Source organism: Contarinia nasturtii, unplaced genomic scaffold (genome assembly GCF_009176525.2).
Source record: "Contarinia nasturtii isolate CC-2019 unplaced genomic scaffold, AAFC_CNas_1.1 Cnas_scaffold_928, whole genome shotgun sequence".
NCBI classification, from domain to species: domain Eukaryota; kingdom Metazoa; phylum Arthropoda; class Insecta; order Diptera; family Cecidomyiidae; genus Contarinia; species Contarinia nasturtii.
Genome location: NW_022198275.1, coordinates 17,069 through 31,226, shown reverse-complemented (window position 1 = coordinate 31,226; position 14,158 = coordinate 17,069). Strand labels below are relative to the sequence as shown.

General features: G+C 32.9%; 7 protein-coding genes across 7 annotated transcripts; 3 read left to right on the top strand and 4 right to left on the bottom strand.

Moving 5' to 3' along the window:
- The first annotated feature begins 371 nt into the window (after nt 1-371).
- LOC116343087 (GTP-binding protein Rheb homolog) lies at nt 372-3,416 on the top strand. Its single transcript, XM_031770984.1, has 5 exons — nt 372-822; nt 2,057-2,128; nt 2,211-2,418; nt 2,496-2,625; nt 2,740-3,416. Exons 1-5 carry the CDS (start codon nt 774-776, stop codon nt 2,827-2,829), a joined length of 549 nt encoding a protein of 182 aa, XP_031626844.1. The 5' UTR covers nt 372-773; the 3' UTR covers nt 2,830-3,416.
- A 669-nt stretch (nt 3,417-4,085) lies between these two features.
- Nucleotides 4,086-5,528, top strand: LOC116343085 (3-oxoacyl-[acyl-carrier-protein] reductase FabG-like). The gene is made up of 3 exons (XM_031770982.1): nt 4,086-4,203; nt 4,560-5,131; nt 5,209-5,528. Exons 2-3 carry the CDS (start codon nt 4,573-4,575, stop codon nt 5,424-5,426), a joined length of 777 nt encoding a protein of 258 aa, XP_031626842.1. The 5' UTR covers nt 4,086-4,203; nt 4,560-4,572; the 3' UTR covers nt 5,427-5,528.
- LOC116343086 (3-oxoacyl-[acyl-carrier-protein] reductase FabG-like) lies at nt 4,099-6,624 on the top strand. The gene is made up of 3 exons (XM_031770983.1): nt 4,099-4,203; nt 5,657-6,401; nt 6,471-6,624. The coding sequence occupies exons 2-3, from the start codon at nt 5,663-5,665 to the stop codon at nt 6,497-6,499; spliced, it is 768 nt and encodes a 255-aa protein (XP_031626843.1). The 5' UTR covers nt 4,099-4,203; nt 5,657-5,662; the 3' UTR covers nt 6,500-6,624.
- A 568-nt stretch (nt 6,625-7,192) lies between these two features.
- On the bottom strand, nt 7,193-8,336 carry LOC116342921 (uncharacterized oxidoreductase TM_0325-like). Its single transcript, XM_031770727.1, has 4 exons — nt 8,044-8,336; nt 7,789-7,974; nt 7,345-7,720; nt 7,193-7,281 (listed from the first exon to the last, which is right to left on the bottom strand). The coding sequence occupies exons 1-4, from the start codon at nt 8,227-8,229 to the stop codon at nt 7,253-7,255; spliced, it is 777 nt and encodes a 258-aa protein (XP_031626587.1). The 5' UTR covers nt 8,230-8,336; the 3' UTR covers nt 7,193-7,252.
- Nucleotides 8,337-9,971: 1,635 nt separating this feature from the next.
- LOC116343053 (uncharacterized oxidoreductase TM_0325-like) lies at nt 9,972-11,126 on the bottom strand. The gene is made up of 3 exons (XM_031770934.1): nt 11,037-11,126; nt 10,660-10,980; nt 9,972-10,515 (listed from the first exon to the last, which is right to left on the bottom strand). Exons 1-3 carry the CDS (start codon nt 11,055-11,057, stop codon nt 10,108-10,110), a joined length of 750 nt encoding a protein of 249 aa, XP_031626794.1. The 5' UTR covers nt 11,058-11,126; the 3' UTR covers nt 9,972-10,107.
- A 146-nt stretch (nt 11,127-11,272) lies between these two features.
- LOC116343088 (uncharacterized oxidoreductase TM_0325-like) lies at nt 11,273-12,261 on the bottom strand. The gene is made up of 3 exons (XM_031770985.1): nt 11,929-12,261; nt 11,698-11,853; nt 11,273-11,642 (listed from the first exon to the last, which is right to left on the bottom strand). The coding sequence occupies exons 1-3, from the start codon at nt 12,259-12,261 to the stop codon at nt 11,373-11,375; spliced, it is 759 nt and encodes a 252-aa protein (XP_031626845.1). The 3' UTR covers nt 11,273-11,372.
- A 589-nt stretch (nt 12,262-12,850) lies between these two features.
- Nucleotides 12,851-14,008, bottom strand: LOC116343020 (uncharacterized oxidoreductase TM_0325-like). The gene is made up of 4 exons (XM_031770883.1): nt 13,734-14,008; nt 13,487-13,668; nt 13,244-13,421; nt 12,851-13,161 (listed from the first exon to the last, which is right to left on the bottom strand). The coding sequence occupies exons 1-4, from the start codon at nt 13,921-13,923 to the stop codon at nt 12,947-12,949; spliced, it is 765 nt and encodes a 254-aa protein (XP_031626743.1). The 5' UTR covers nt 13,924-14,008; the 3' UTR covers nt 12,851-12,946.
- Nucleotides 14,009-14,158: the final 150 nt, after the last annotated feature.

Here is a 14,158-nt window from a genome sequence, read left to right as displayed (position 1 = left end):
TCACCACATACTCTCTGTCTTCTGTACATAAACAAATCAAATGTGTGCATTTGATTTTCAATATATTCACAGTTTGAATGACATTTTTCAATTTACCGAATTTTCAACATGGAATCGCATCGAAAAAAGATTGATTTGAAAATTATTTTTAAATTTTCATTGTTAATTTTTTTCATTTATTATGGATTGAAAATATTTTCACCACAGTCAAATGTCATTGTAAGCACATTAGACGCAGTCACATTCGTTCCACACGATACGTCAGTTTGGTACGTATGATGGCGCTACTTTACACTTAATACTAAACGTGTGTATGTATGTACGTATTTGTCTGTGTATACACTTTCTTTTGTCAATGTTTTGAAAATAATCACATTTCTGAAGCGAACGCACGACTTCCCAGCGTGAAAAGTCACAAATGTGCGAATCACATTTTGAAAGAAACGAGATCAAGACACAAAGCTCATAGAAGAAGAGAAAAAAAAACTATAAACAAATCATATTTACACTTTTACATTATACAATACGAAATATTTGCAGTAAATTCAATATAAGTTTTAAACGAGCATTTAGTTTACAAATTGAATTTGTGGCATCAAGCAATTATTTTGCGCAAAAACAAGTTAAATAAAAAATAAAGTGTTTGATTTGAGAAAACAAGTGAGAGTGTGTGAAGTAATTTTGCGACAGCGAAACAAAAACGAATCAACTGGGCATTGAGCATCGTTTTTATTGTTCATTTTGAAACAATTTGAGATCAAAGCGAGTTAAAAATGGCTCCAAAAGAACGAAACATTGCAATGATGGGCTACAGATCAGTGGGTAAGGCAAAATATATAATAAGGCATCGATTCATTCAAATTGACATTGAGATAGCATTTAGCGAGCAATAAAAATCCCAAGAAAAATGGCGATTTCGATGAATTATGTTGAGTAATTTGACTTTTTGTTATTTCACGTGACATTTCAGCATGCATTCCATTCATCATTCGCATTCCTTTGTTTGTTATCAGAATTGGTTTGTGTGAGATTTTTCAGAATTGGTTGCTCATTCCTCTTTTGGGCTCAAAATGAAATTATCAAAATGTTATTGACACTTTGAATTGAATTTCGCAATTCATTGAAACACGCTCGGCGATCAATAATGAGAGAAAATAATGTAGTACACATTTGATGTCACTCTTTGCTTGAATTGCGAAACAAAACTATTACTACGCACAATTTATGTGGAAATGACGACAATCGTCATCGTCGTAAAAAAAAAGTACAGACTATATGTCTTACGTAGACACACATGTGTGTACACTGTACACATCTGTGTATTGTGCACATCGCAACAAATATTTTGGTTGAATTTAATTTAATGCGGAATTAATATTAAATCCTATGACGACAGCGTTGATTTACTCATTTTTACATCCAATAATCCAATATAAGACATAGTTTCATTTAATCTACCTTGAAAATTCCTTTGGTTAGAATTTTTTTCGTTTTATATATTGAATAAAGATAATGCTCCTCTTATTCATAGAATTTGAAATATTCGTTCTCTTTTCTTTTTTAATAAAATTCACATATGAATGTATAAGGCGATATAGAAAATGAATCGCTCATCGATCTATCAGTTTGCGTCTAATCAATGTGCGGATTAAGTTATTGAAATTGCGGCCACTGATCAAACAGTTTCCGTGCGTCACAGATATACGGCAGATAAAGCGGTACCTTACTATATAGAATAAATGAGTGCAACACAATGAATATTCAATCAATAAAATGGAAGCAAATGCTGAATATGTACACAAAAACAAATGTAAACAATGGCCATTATTCAAAATTAATTAATAACTTGACCATAGACTGGTTGAAGTTATCTCTTCGTTATGTTGAATTGAAAACCGATCCGATTTAATCTTTAATTTTGCACTTTGAAATCAAGTTGGCGTTTTTTTCTGTTTGATCTAGGTCATGCAATCACGAATATTTACCTAATACATTTTTCCTACATTTTTTTTTAATTTTCCATTGTTTTTTTTTTTTTGTTTGTATTATAACATAGGAAAATCGTCGCTCAGTATTCAATTTGTGCAGGGCCAATTTGTTGATTCGTACGATCCAACAATCGAAAATAGTAAGTTTTATTTTTCGAACATTTATTTTTCGTGTAAAAATATTCACCGTCTAATTATAACGGGTTTGTCTATGTTTTGTAGCCTTTACAAAAGTAACACGTATCAATTCCACGGATTACGAAATCAAATTAGTTGACACAGCTGGACAGGATGAGTACAGTATATTTCCAACGCAATATAGCATGGATTTTCATGGATATGTATTAGTCTATTCGATAACCAGCCAAAAATCATTTGAGGTCATACAAATCATTTATGAAAAATTATTGGATGTGATGGGAAAAGCACAGTGAGTATTCAAGCACAGTTTAAATGACGCAGTTGCTAGTTCGTTAAAGGTTAATTGATTTGTATGCCGATTTTCAGTGTACCTGTTGTATTGGTTGGCAATAAAACGGATTTGCATCAAGAACGTTCCGTTTCATATGAGGAAGGTAAAAAATTGGCTGAATCGTGGCGCGCAACGTTTTTGGAAACCTCTGCCAAACAGAATGAAGTAAGTCAGATGCAATATTCAACCAAATTTACAATTTTATTTTACAACATAACAAAACAAAAATCATATCAATTAATTGTCTTTCTTACCATTTTCTATTTTCATTTCGTATAGTCTGTGGCGGATATATTTCATTCGATAGTTTTGCAAGTTGAACGAGAGAATGGAAATACTCAGGAAAAGAGTGGATGTTGCATTTCTTGAACGTTGTTTGTTTTGAATTCGTTCATTGTAAACCCTCTAGAGTAAAAATTTTCTTTTTAAAATAAGCTGTAAATTTGGTCGATTTTACATTCGTACAATTCCATCCTATGCGAAAACACACAGACATATAAACACACACACAAATAGATACTTATAGAGGAAACAGCTAACCAAATCACTAAAACACTGAAGGAAGGACTGATATCGCTTTTTCTTACCACAGCGACACACAAACACACTCGGTTTTGATACGCTCAAAACAGTTTTTCATTCGAGAAAAAAAAAATTATAGAAAAAATAGAGAAAAAACCAGAAAAAAGTCTTTCTAAATTTACCGCAATCGCGGTTTAATTTTATATATGCAATCTATTTTTTATCGTTTTATATAAATGAATTTTATTTTAATGAAGTTTTTTTTTATTTTGAAAAGTGTCAAAACATAGTGGAAAACTACCGTTTTAAAATGGTAAAAAAAAAGAATGAAACTAATAAGATAGACTTTTTAATTAAGTTGAAACAGAAACAAAATCTTTTCATAAGTTGTGTAATATAAAAAAATTAAATAAATTTTTATTTCGGAAAATTAATTAAGTTTGGTTGGGCAAATTTATGTTGTAAAATTTGTAATCGTTTTTAAGAATTGGAAAAAGATTATTTTTTGAATGCGATTGATGAGATGAACTTCATTGAATCAAATCATCTACGATAAAATATCTGTATATTTATTTATGATTAAATAAAGTGCTGCCTACGCCTACCGGACATTTCTTACCTGAAAAAATGTGTATGTTTTTCCATTCATTCATATGTTTTTTTTTTTTTTTTTTTTCAAGATAAAATTTCAGCCTTTTGTTATCCATACTCAATTGAATGATTGAATTCTAATCGCTGAATGAAAGTTGTGATGAGAGCTCTCGTTATGTTTCAATCAAACACATTATTGAAACAGCTGCTCAAATGAATTTGCTTAAAATTTTAAAAAATTAACGGCGAATTGGTATGCAAAATGATTTCAACCAAAATACCATTCAAAACAAGACAATCATCAAAAAATGTACATCTAAAGCAGTAGATATTTATTTCAACGCAATTTGCGATCAATTTGAGAACAAAAAAAATGTACACACATTTATCCAATAAATCTATTTATTTGGTTTACGTTTATGTATCGACTCGGTCAGCTGTTTTTTGTGTGCGTTGTGTGTGATAAAGCTCGTTTGTATGTTCGTTTGTTCCAGTGCGGTGATGAAATTCACCACACACGCATATAGATAGTTGACAGATAGCAGTACATATCGTTGACACTTGTATAGTATATTCTCATTCAAATTAGAATATTCGATTGAACCATTTGTTTTCACACGATCGAAAAATGTAAGTACATTTTCTAATTTATTTCCGATGCTTTTGTTTCGCAATTGTCATGTGTTATTTGTGTAAATTGAATTTCATTGCATTTTTCCTTTTGGGTTTGTTCTAACCTTGATTGTCATTGAGCATACTATTTCCATACGAATGATTTAGTAGTACGAGTATAAATTAGTTTCAATAAAATGTGAATTGTCAAAAATTGAAATATCTGTATCTAGATGTAGATACGAAATCCGTATCTAAAAAAAACACTGGTTCTTGCATGTGTGCAATTTACAAATTGATAGACAATAGATAGAAAGAAAGATGGCTATGTATTGAAGTTGTATTGTGTATTTATTTTTTTGTTTCTCGTTCAGCCAATTTCGAACAATGGCCGATTTTGAGAACAAAGTTATCATTATAACTGGAGCAAGTAGTGGAATTGGAGCCGGTGCAGCTGAATTACTTGCATCAAAGGGTGCTTGGTTAGCACTGGTAGGTCGAAATGTGGAAAATTTAAAAACCGTTGCTGATAAATGTACTCCAACCTACGGTGCTCCCGAACCATTGCAAATTATAGCCGATGTAACAAACGAAGCGGACGTAAAGCGTATCGTTGACACCACAATTGAAAAATTTCAAAAAATCAATGTTTTGGTTAATAATGCAGGCATCTTGAAAAGTGGTTCAATCGAAACTGGCACTTTGGAGGACTATGATACCATTATGAATGTAAACTGTCGCTCGATTTTTAATTTAACAAAACTCTGCATTCCGCATTTAATCGCCACCAAAGGTAACATTGTAAATGTGTCGAGTGTGAATGGGATGCGATCGTTTGCAGGTGTTTTGGCTTATAACATGTCAAAATCGGCATTGGATCAATTCACACAGTGTGTTGCACTTGAGCTGGCCGATAAAACAGTGCGGTGCAATAGCGTAAATCCAGGTAAGCATTAGCAGTACCATTTGAAAAACATACACATTCTTATCGTGAATTTGATATTATTAATGTCGGTCATTTAGGGGTTATTGTAACCAACATTCATAAAAATGGTGGAATGAATGATGCTGCATACGCTGCATTCCTAGAACATTCAAAAACAACACATGCCCTTGGCAGAGTTGGTCAAACTCGCGAAGTTGCCGAAACAATTGCATTTTTGGCCAGCGAACGTGCTTCATTTATCACTGGTGCATTAATTCCATGCGATGGTGGACGACATGCCATGTGCCCAAGATAAAAACAAAAAGAACTCACATTTTTTGCATTTTCTTTCTATCGCCGTCAAAACGGAAATATATTTTACAAGGAAATATGATTTATAAAATTTATTTTCAATAAAATTGAATTGCAAACGAAACATTAGTCTTTAATCTTAAAACCATGGGGGAAAATGCTTGAAACAATTTACAATTTGTACATTTAATTATTATCACCAGAAGTGTTTTTTTCTCGTGTTTTTATATCTAGATAAAAATGTCGTTTGAAGGAAAGGTTATTTTAATAACTGGTGCCAGTTCTGGCATTGGAGCCGCAACCGCTGAATATCTAGCCAAACAGGATGCAAGTTTGGTTTTAATTGGCCGCAATGATGAAAAATTACAGAAAGTGGTCGATTCATGTTTGAAATCAACAAACAATGTGCTCAAAATTATTGCCGATGTGTGCATCGAGGCGGATGCAAATCGTATAATTCAAGGGACAATTTCCAAATTCTCAAAATTGAATGTATTAATCAATAGTGCTGGTATTATTCAATCTGGCTCAATTGAAACAACCACAATTGAACAATATGATCGCATATTTGATGTCAATGTTCGAGCCCTATTTCGTATAACGCAACTGTGTATTCCGCATTTAATCGCCACCAAAGGTAACATTGTAAATTTGTCGAGCGTTTGTGGTATTCGATCATTCCCAAATGTTTTGGCTTACAACATGTCAAAATCGGCCGTCGATCAATTTACAAATTGTGTGGCACTGGAGCTAGCCGAAAAGGGGGTTCGCTGCAATAGTGTATGTCCGGGAGTGATAAAAACTGAACTTCACAAACGTGGTGGCATGGATGATGAGGCATATGAACGTTTTTTGGAACATTGCAAAAAAACACATGCTCTCGGTCGTGCAGGAAATGTTGATGAAGTTGCGGCGGCAATTGCATTTCTTGCTAGCGATGCTGCTAGTTTTATTACGGCTGTTCAATTGCCAGTCGATGGTGCGTTATTTCAATCGTTTTAAAATTGAAATTCAGAAAAATCTAAACGTATTTCTTCTTATTTCTTAGGTGGACGACATGCAATGTGCCCTCGTTAAAATAAGGAAAACACATTCAATCAAAGTATATTCTTCAAAAAATATTATACGATACATTTTGTACCTGGATTTATTGGAAATCGAGAATATTCATTTGCAATTATGTACAATAAATAAATGTTTAAAAAAAATCTAATAGTTGTTATAATCTCTTTTCTTATGAATGAATATCATTTTGGATTATTTGTAGATTTATCTGATGTTAATTGCTTTAAACTTGAATTGTCTGTTTTTTTGATTTATTAAAGCCACTTAAATGAGTAAGCTTGGAAGTAAAATTCGTTGATATAAATTGAGCGGGAGATAATTAATTAGACCTACATCAATATTTGAGTCGTTATTACTTACGTAAAGAGTCTAGTCTTCGTCAATTAAAAGCAGTTATTAGGCTACAAGCAAGCACTATTTGCAAACAAATATTAAAGTCGCGCATTTTGTTTTTGAATTTCTATTATTTTATTGTTTGAAATTGATAAATTACAAATTTGCAGAGAAAACACATAAATAAATGACCGTAACAAAAAGAAATTATTTTTTCAAATCAAACGGAAAAGACTAAATGATTAATTTGGCATTGATTTTAATTTTAAATTCAAAAATCATGATTTTTTCTAAACGTAATTTTTCTACAATAATCTAAACAAACAGTTTTTCCAAAACTACTGCATAATTGAATTGAATATTTCTGTTTTCATTTTACATTTTTAATTATTATTGTCACTGTTTTCCGCGACTTTTGTGTATAAGCCCAATTTAACCTCGTGGAGATTTCTCGTTCAATCCTAAATACAAATTCAAAAAATGTTTGATCATGGATTGCTGTACATTGGTTAAAATATACATACCACCATCTACAGGAAGATTGACACCCGTAATAAAGCCAGCGGAATCACTAGCCAAAAATGCAATCGCATTAACGCATTCATCAGATTCACCGACGCGACCTATGGGATGCATTTTAGCGTATTGATCCATGATGGCAGCATATTCGACACTATCCTTATCAAAACCAAGGCAATCATGAAAATTTGTATCAATCACACCGGGATTTACTGCGTTACAGCGTACACCCTTTGCAGCAAGATCAATTGCAACAATTCGACTGAAGTGGTCCAATGCTGCTTTGGCCATACAGTATGCCAATAGTGATGGGAATGTGCGTAAACCACAAATACTCGACACATTTACAATGTTACCTTTTGTAGCGATTAAATGTGGAACCTAAATTAACCAATGTTGGGAAAAAGTCTTAGATTTACTCCAATAAATTTCCAGATTTTGATATTTACCGCGAGTTGAGTTAATAGAAATGTACCACGAACATTAGTTGACATGATTGAATCAAAATCTTCAGTGCGCGTGCTTTCAATGGTTCCAGGTATGGCGAATCCTGCATTGTTTATCAAGACATTCAAACGCCCGTATCTTTCAATCGTCTCACTAATAATGCGTTCATAATCAACCGAAATATCAGCCTTATAATGATAATAATAAAAAAGCTAACATTTAATTCTTTAAAAAAAATGTTTGACCGATAATTTTACCAAAATGACTAATGGTTCTGCTTCAACACCACTCTCCTTGATTTTATCGATAACCTTTGAAAAACGTTCCTCATTTCTTCCGACCAAGGCAAGTAATGATCCTTGCTTAGCAAAAAATTCAGCAGCCGCAGCTCCAATGCCGGAACTGGCACCAGTTATTAAAATAACCTTTCCTTCAAACGACATTGTTTTCTCGTGAAATTACTGATTATTTCGATAGAAAAAATGCGCACAAAAAAACAAAATGCAACTTATCTAGTCAAAGACGCAACGTTAACTGATAGACCTCAAGTGAATCGACGTCTGTTTTAAAATTAAATTTTAAATGCACAATCATCCAGTGCAATTAAGCCATATTTGCATCGTATATACACTTCCACTCTCTCTATTTATTGATTCACTTTATAGTTTCGAATTTCTAGTACTGGATTTTGAAATAAAACCTAGCGTGACAATAATCATTATTCATGAAAAAATTGCATGTCGGACATATTATTCGAAATAGAATCTTAGAAGATGCAGGTGTGTATAATAAAAAAATACGTATAGTCATGGCTCATATTTCATTTTCACGGAGAGATACGTTTAAAAAAAGTTACACAATCGTATCTTTTCCCTCTTTGGTCATTTGGCATGAAGGTTGTTTCAATCTAACTTGCGGACGGGAGTCATATGGCGCATCAGCTTCAGTTGAAATCAATACTGTTCACTTTTATATTTATTACAAAAGGCACATTTCTAATGCGTATATAACACAATATCCATTGTATGAATATGTGAGAAAAGCACAGCAAACCAAATAGACAAACAAACAAATAAAATCAATATTTCCACTCTTTTAATTATTTGCAAAAATGTGTTTCACCGCAGACAATACAGGGACATAAATTATTGAATGCAAGTTTAACTCTATCTTATTTTTTCAAGTTGAAATAAAAAAAAATCGATTCAATTTACATTTTAACACACACCGAAAATGTTTGCGTGTACTTTCTTCATGAATATTCTATACAACATTTTGTATTGAATGCACGATGTCCTTGATTTCAAATAGAAAAACGCAAATGGCTTTGAATTAACAAAAACATGAACAACAGTAAAAGTTTTCGATAGGTCGAAATCGCACCAATGTTGGTCAATTTGGTACCACGCTATTTTGTCCATTTCAAGGCCAGAACGACGCCAGAAATGATATAGAATTCACACAATCTCGTGTATGTCCAATTGTTTGAATGTTTGCTGGTGTTTCCGATAATTTCATCATAAAGATCAACGTCATCTTCAATGCCAATAGTAACAGTATGAATTATAACGAACTTGTAAGCTGATCAGCTAAGCAAAGCTGCTTTGGCCATGCAAAATGGTAAACAGTTTTTATAAACTGTTCCTCAACTAACAATACTCGGCACATTTACTATATTGCCTTTGCTTTCAATCAAATAAGGAACCGAAGAAAAGAAAAATATTGGGGGAAAATGTTAGATTTACTTCATATAATAAAGAATTCGATTTTTGCGGCGAATTGGGTTAGTTTAAATACTGTACGCACATTTACAGTAATGATGGCCTTAAGCGAATAATATTTTTCGATGGTTTCATTTGTAATTCGATATGCAACGAATATCGACCATTATCATCAGAGGTTCCATTTCAACGAAAGACTATTTAATTTTGTCCATGATTCCTTCAAATTCATATAATCTTCGATTAGCCAACGCAAGTAATGCTCTTTTTTGCAAAATACGTCAATCGTCACAAGCCGTTCCTATATCACTTGCGCCAAATTAAGTTATCAACATTTTCAATCAAAAAGAATTTCTTTTTATTTTTGTTTATGATATTGCAATTTAACCGTTTACACAGAGAATAAGTTAGAGTAAAATATGATTTGACTGTGTTTTTAAAATGGTTTAAAGGGTTTGTGGGAGTTTACAGAATTCCATTAATATTTCAAATGATATACAAATGTAAATGTGTGATAATTTATTCTAAATATAAACAAAAAATTCCAAATGCGTCACTATTTCAAGGTGAATAGAATAAAACATGAACATAATTTATTGTTTAAATTATATCGATGCATTGCACAGACCGTCCATTAGTTACTGGAAGCGGCACAATAGCGCCAGATAAAATTTTACCCGATAAAAAGGGCTCTTGATCTCTTGCCAAAAAAGCGATCGCCTTAACACATTTTTCGAGTCGCATGATTTCATGGGCGCTTTCCATGTCACCAGGTAAAAATTCGGTAATATTAAAACCAGGACAAATTGCATTAATTCGTATGCGCTTACTCTCTAATTCCATAGCCACACATTTCGTGAACTGATTCAATGCCGCCTTTGAGATAGAATAAGCGAGATAATTTGGAAATGGGGTAATACCGCAAATGCTCGACACGTTTATAATGTTACCCCTGGTCACGTTCAAATATTTAATCGCTTTTTTAGTCAATAAAGTAACAGCTCGCATCTACGAGAGAGAGAGAGGGGCATGGATCTTAGTATTTCTACTTTTTAAAGTTACTTTTTTTAAAAACGCATTTAACATGTACATTTGACATGACCTAATAAGTTCTAGTTTTCAGAGTTTTGTGTCTCTCTTCTAAATACGTACGTTAGTTGCCATAATCATGTCAAACTCGTTCATTTCCATTTTTTCAATTGAACCAGGAAAACCAATTCCAAATGTATTAATCAAGACATCCAAATGACCAAATTTTGCAATTGTTTCGTCGATAATTCGGTCCGAATCAGTGATTATATTGGCCAAAATAGTCAAAGGTGCACATTCAATGCCATGATGCCATAATTTTTCGATTAAATTTTTCAATTTTTTTTCATTCTGACCAACCAAAACAAGTAATGCCCTTTGTTTAGCAAAATATTCAGCAGTCGCCTCACCAATCGCAGAGTCCGCAGCGATTATTAATATCACCTATTGAAAATCACATTTTAAAGTCGCCATTCAAGTTTAAAATTCATTAAAATTACCTTATCTCTAAAAAACCACATTCTGGATTGGTATTACTTCCTTGAAAAGGATAACACCACAACTTAAAGAATTCAACGCTAAGTGAACACTGAACCATTGAAAAAAATACATATTTCTTTGTTCCGATTTTATATGCCTTTGCAAAATAAATAACATTTAATATATATTGTTATGTCAAGGTGACTTTAATATTATTGATTGAAAAGTTTTCCATATCAAGGAGATGCGTGTGGAAACCTCAGGGTGCGTTGTATGTGGCCAATAATTAAATATTAAATTTAACAATAAAATTGAGAAATTGTGTCCTCATTTCCACTTAACTGACTTTTAACATTTCAAATTATATCAAAACTTTGATCACTTTCACGACTAATTGGGAGCTGTAATATTTTCCCCGAATGAAATGTGTCTTGATCTTTTGCTAAAAAAGCAATGGCTTTAACACACAAATTGATTTGTTCAATTGAGTTGTTTTCATAATCGCGCCTATTGGCTGTAGTAACATGTTTATTGCTTGCTTGATTTGATGCAAATTCGGTAATATTATATCTTGGAGCTATTGAATTGATGCGAACTCCACTGCTTTCTAATTCCAATGCTGCGCACTAGAATCAAACCGAAAATGTTGAAAACATCATTATTTTTATTACTAATGAATACCTTGGTAAACTGGTCCAAGCTGGCTTTTGAGATGGAATAAGCGAGATGATTTGGAAATGGGGTAACACTGCAATTGCTTGACAAAACTACTATATTGCCCTTGCTTTTGATGAGATATGGAATCGCCTTCTTAGTGAGTTCTATAACGTTTCGAACCTAGTAAAAGACAAATTAGAAAAGATGACTTAATACGCGCTAAAAAACGTGAAAAAAAAATCATTTGGTACTTACGTTAGTTGTCATGACGATATCAAAATCTATAATTTCCATATTTTCAATTGAACCAGAAAGCTCGATTTCGGAATTGTGTATCAAAACATCTAAACGTCCGAATTTTACAATAGTTTCATTGATAATTCTATCTGCATCAATCGTTATTTCTTCGGGCAAACTTATTGTTTCGATGCTATTCGCTTTCACTTTGTCGAAAGCTTGGACAAGTCGTTCGGTTTTTTGACCAACTAATGCAAGTAACGCCCCCTCTTTGGCGAAGAATTCAACAGCCGCTGCACCAATAATCGACGAAGCGTTCGTAATCAAAATCACTTTACCTTTAAAAGACATTTTCTTCCTTTTGATTTTAAAAATGGAATACATATCGCATAGTCCAATCACGAGCATATATTAAATCACAAGACCAATTGTGTTTGATTGAAGAGTGATTCCGTGAGGAATTTGTCACATGTTCATTGATAATACATTTCATTTATAATGCATATAACAGCAGTGTTTAGACGGCCAAACCCACCTGAGGTTTTGAAAGTCATTCAATTTGCCAGGGATTTTCTTTGATACCTTTCACACTATTCAAAAATCATCAACTATCCAAAATATATTGTAAATTTCGATTGCGCTGTGAAAATAAATGTAATATATTCATTGACGAACAAATAATTTGTACATCGTTAAGCCATCTATTTCTGTAACAGTTAAAACTTCATGCTTTTGTATAATCATTGAACTTACGCGTACACAACATCATTGAAATGTGTGCTCATATTGCTGAAGTAAGTTTATGTGTTTCAACTGTTTCAGCAATTTTGTTTGATTATGTGTGAGTTACGTAAAGAAAAAGCTGCTTTGATAAGTACATTTAAAATATTTTATTATTTATAATGTAAAGTATTTGAATATAGTAAATTCATATGCCTTGTTAGGAAATCTGAAATATAACTCATTCGATCAAATCAGATTTGGAATCTAGTTGATGTCTGATTGACTTGTTTCAAAGCGTATATTTTTATATTCATTAAAATGCTCCTTTTGTTGAAATTCCACCATCTACGCGAAGCAATATGCCCGTGATGAAATTAGCACTTTCGTCTGCTAAAAATGCAATTGCATTCACACAATCGTCACAATATCCAATGCGTTGAAGTGGATGTTTTTGTGCGCATAGTTCTTCTACGGCAGCCCATTCGTCAGTATCCCTTTCAACGCCATGGAAATCAGTTTCAATAAACCCTGGGAGAAATGTTCGATAAAAATAAAATGTGAACCTTATATGAAAAATTAAAAAAATAAATAAAAAAGTTTTCCACTTCACCTGGGTTTACACTATTACACCGAACGCCCTTTGCAGCCAAATCCATAGCTACACACTTGGTAAATTGATCCAATGCTGCTTTGCTCATCGAATATGCACAATTTGAAGGTACCGGCATAATGCCTGCAGCACTTGAGATGTTGACGATATTCCCCTTGGTTTCGAGCAAATACGGAATCTAAAAAATGTTGCGAATTTTTATAGATTTACTTCAATAAATATATTAAAGAATTGAATATTTACAGCCAGTTTAGTTAACTCAACGACTCCGCGTACATTTGTGGCCATCATTGAGTCGTAATCATCCATTTGTAACGTTTCAATCGTACCCTGAATTGAAAATCCCGCATTATTGATCAGAATATCCAAATGACCGTATTTTTCGATCGTTTCACTCATTATTCGTTCAGCATCAATCGATACGTCTAGATGTGACAAATATTATAGATATTATTCTACTTGTAGATGGGTATTATGTGTTTATATGTACCGGCCAAAATCACTAACGGCTCAAGATCGATTTCACTAGCCTTAATTTTGTCAAGAACTTTTTCAAACTTTTCGGCATTTCTCCCGACAAGCGCTAGTAATGCACCTTTTTTGGCAAAATATTCAGCAGCTGCAGCACCGATGCCGGAACTAGCTCCGGTTATCAAAATAACTTTACCAATGAACGGCATGATTATTGTTATCGGATGACGAGTATTTCAATAGTGTGTTGATTTACGTCCGTTAAAGTGTAATACAAAGAATATACTAACTATTGTGATGAAATGTCGATGTGAAACATGTACTATTCGGACATTGGGCGTATACCGTTTGCTAAATTCACTCATTTAATTTTCATCGTGGGAATTCAAGTGCATGTTTTCACCAATCGATATCAATTTTATCCAGGCCACAACGTGTATACAC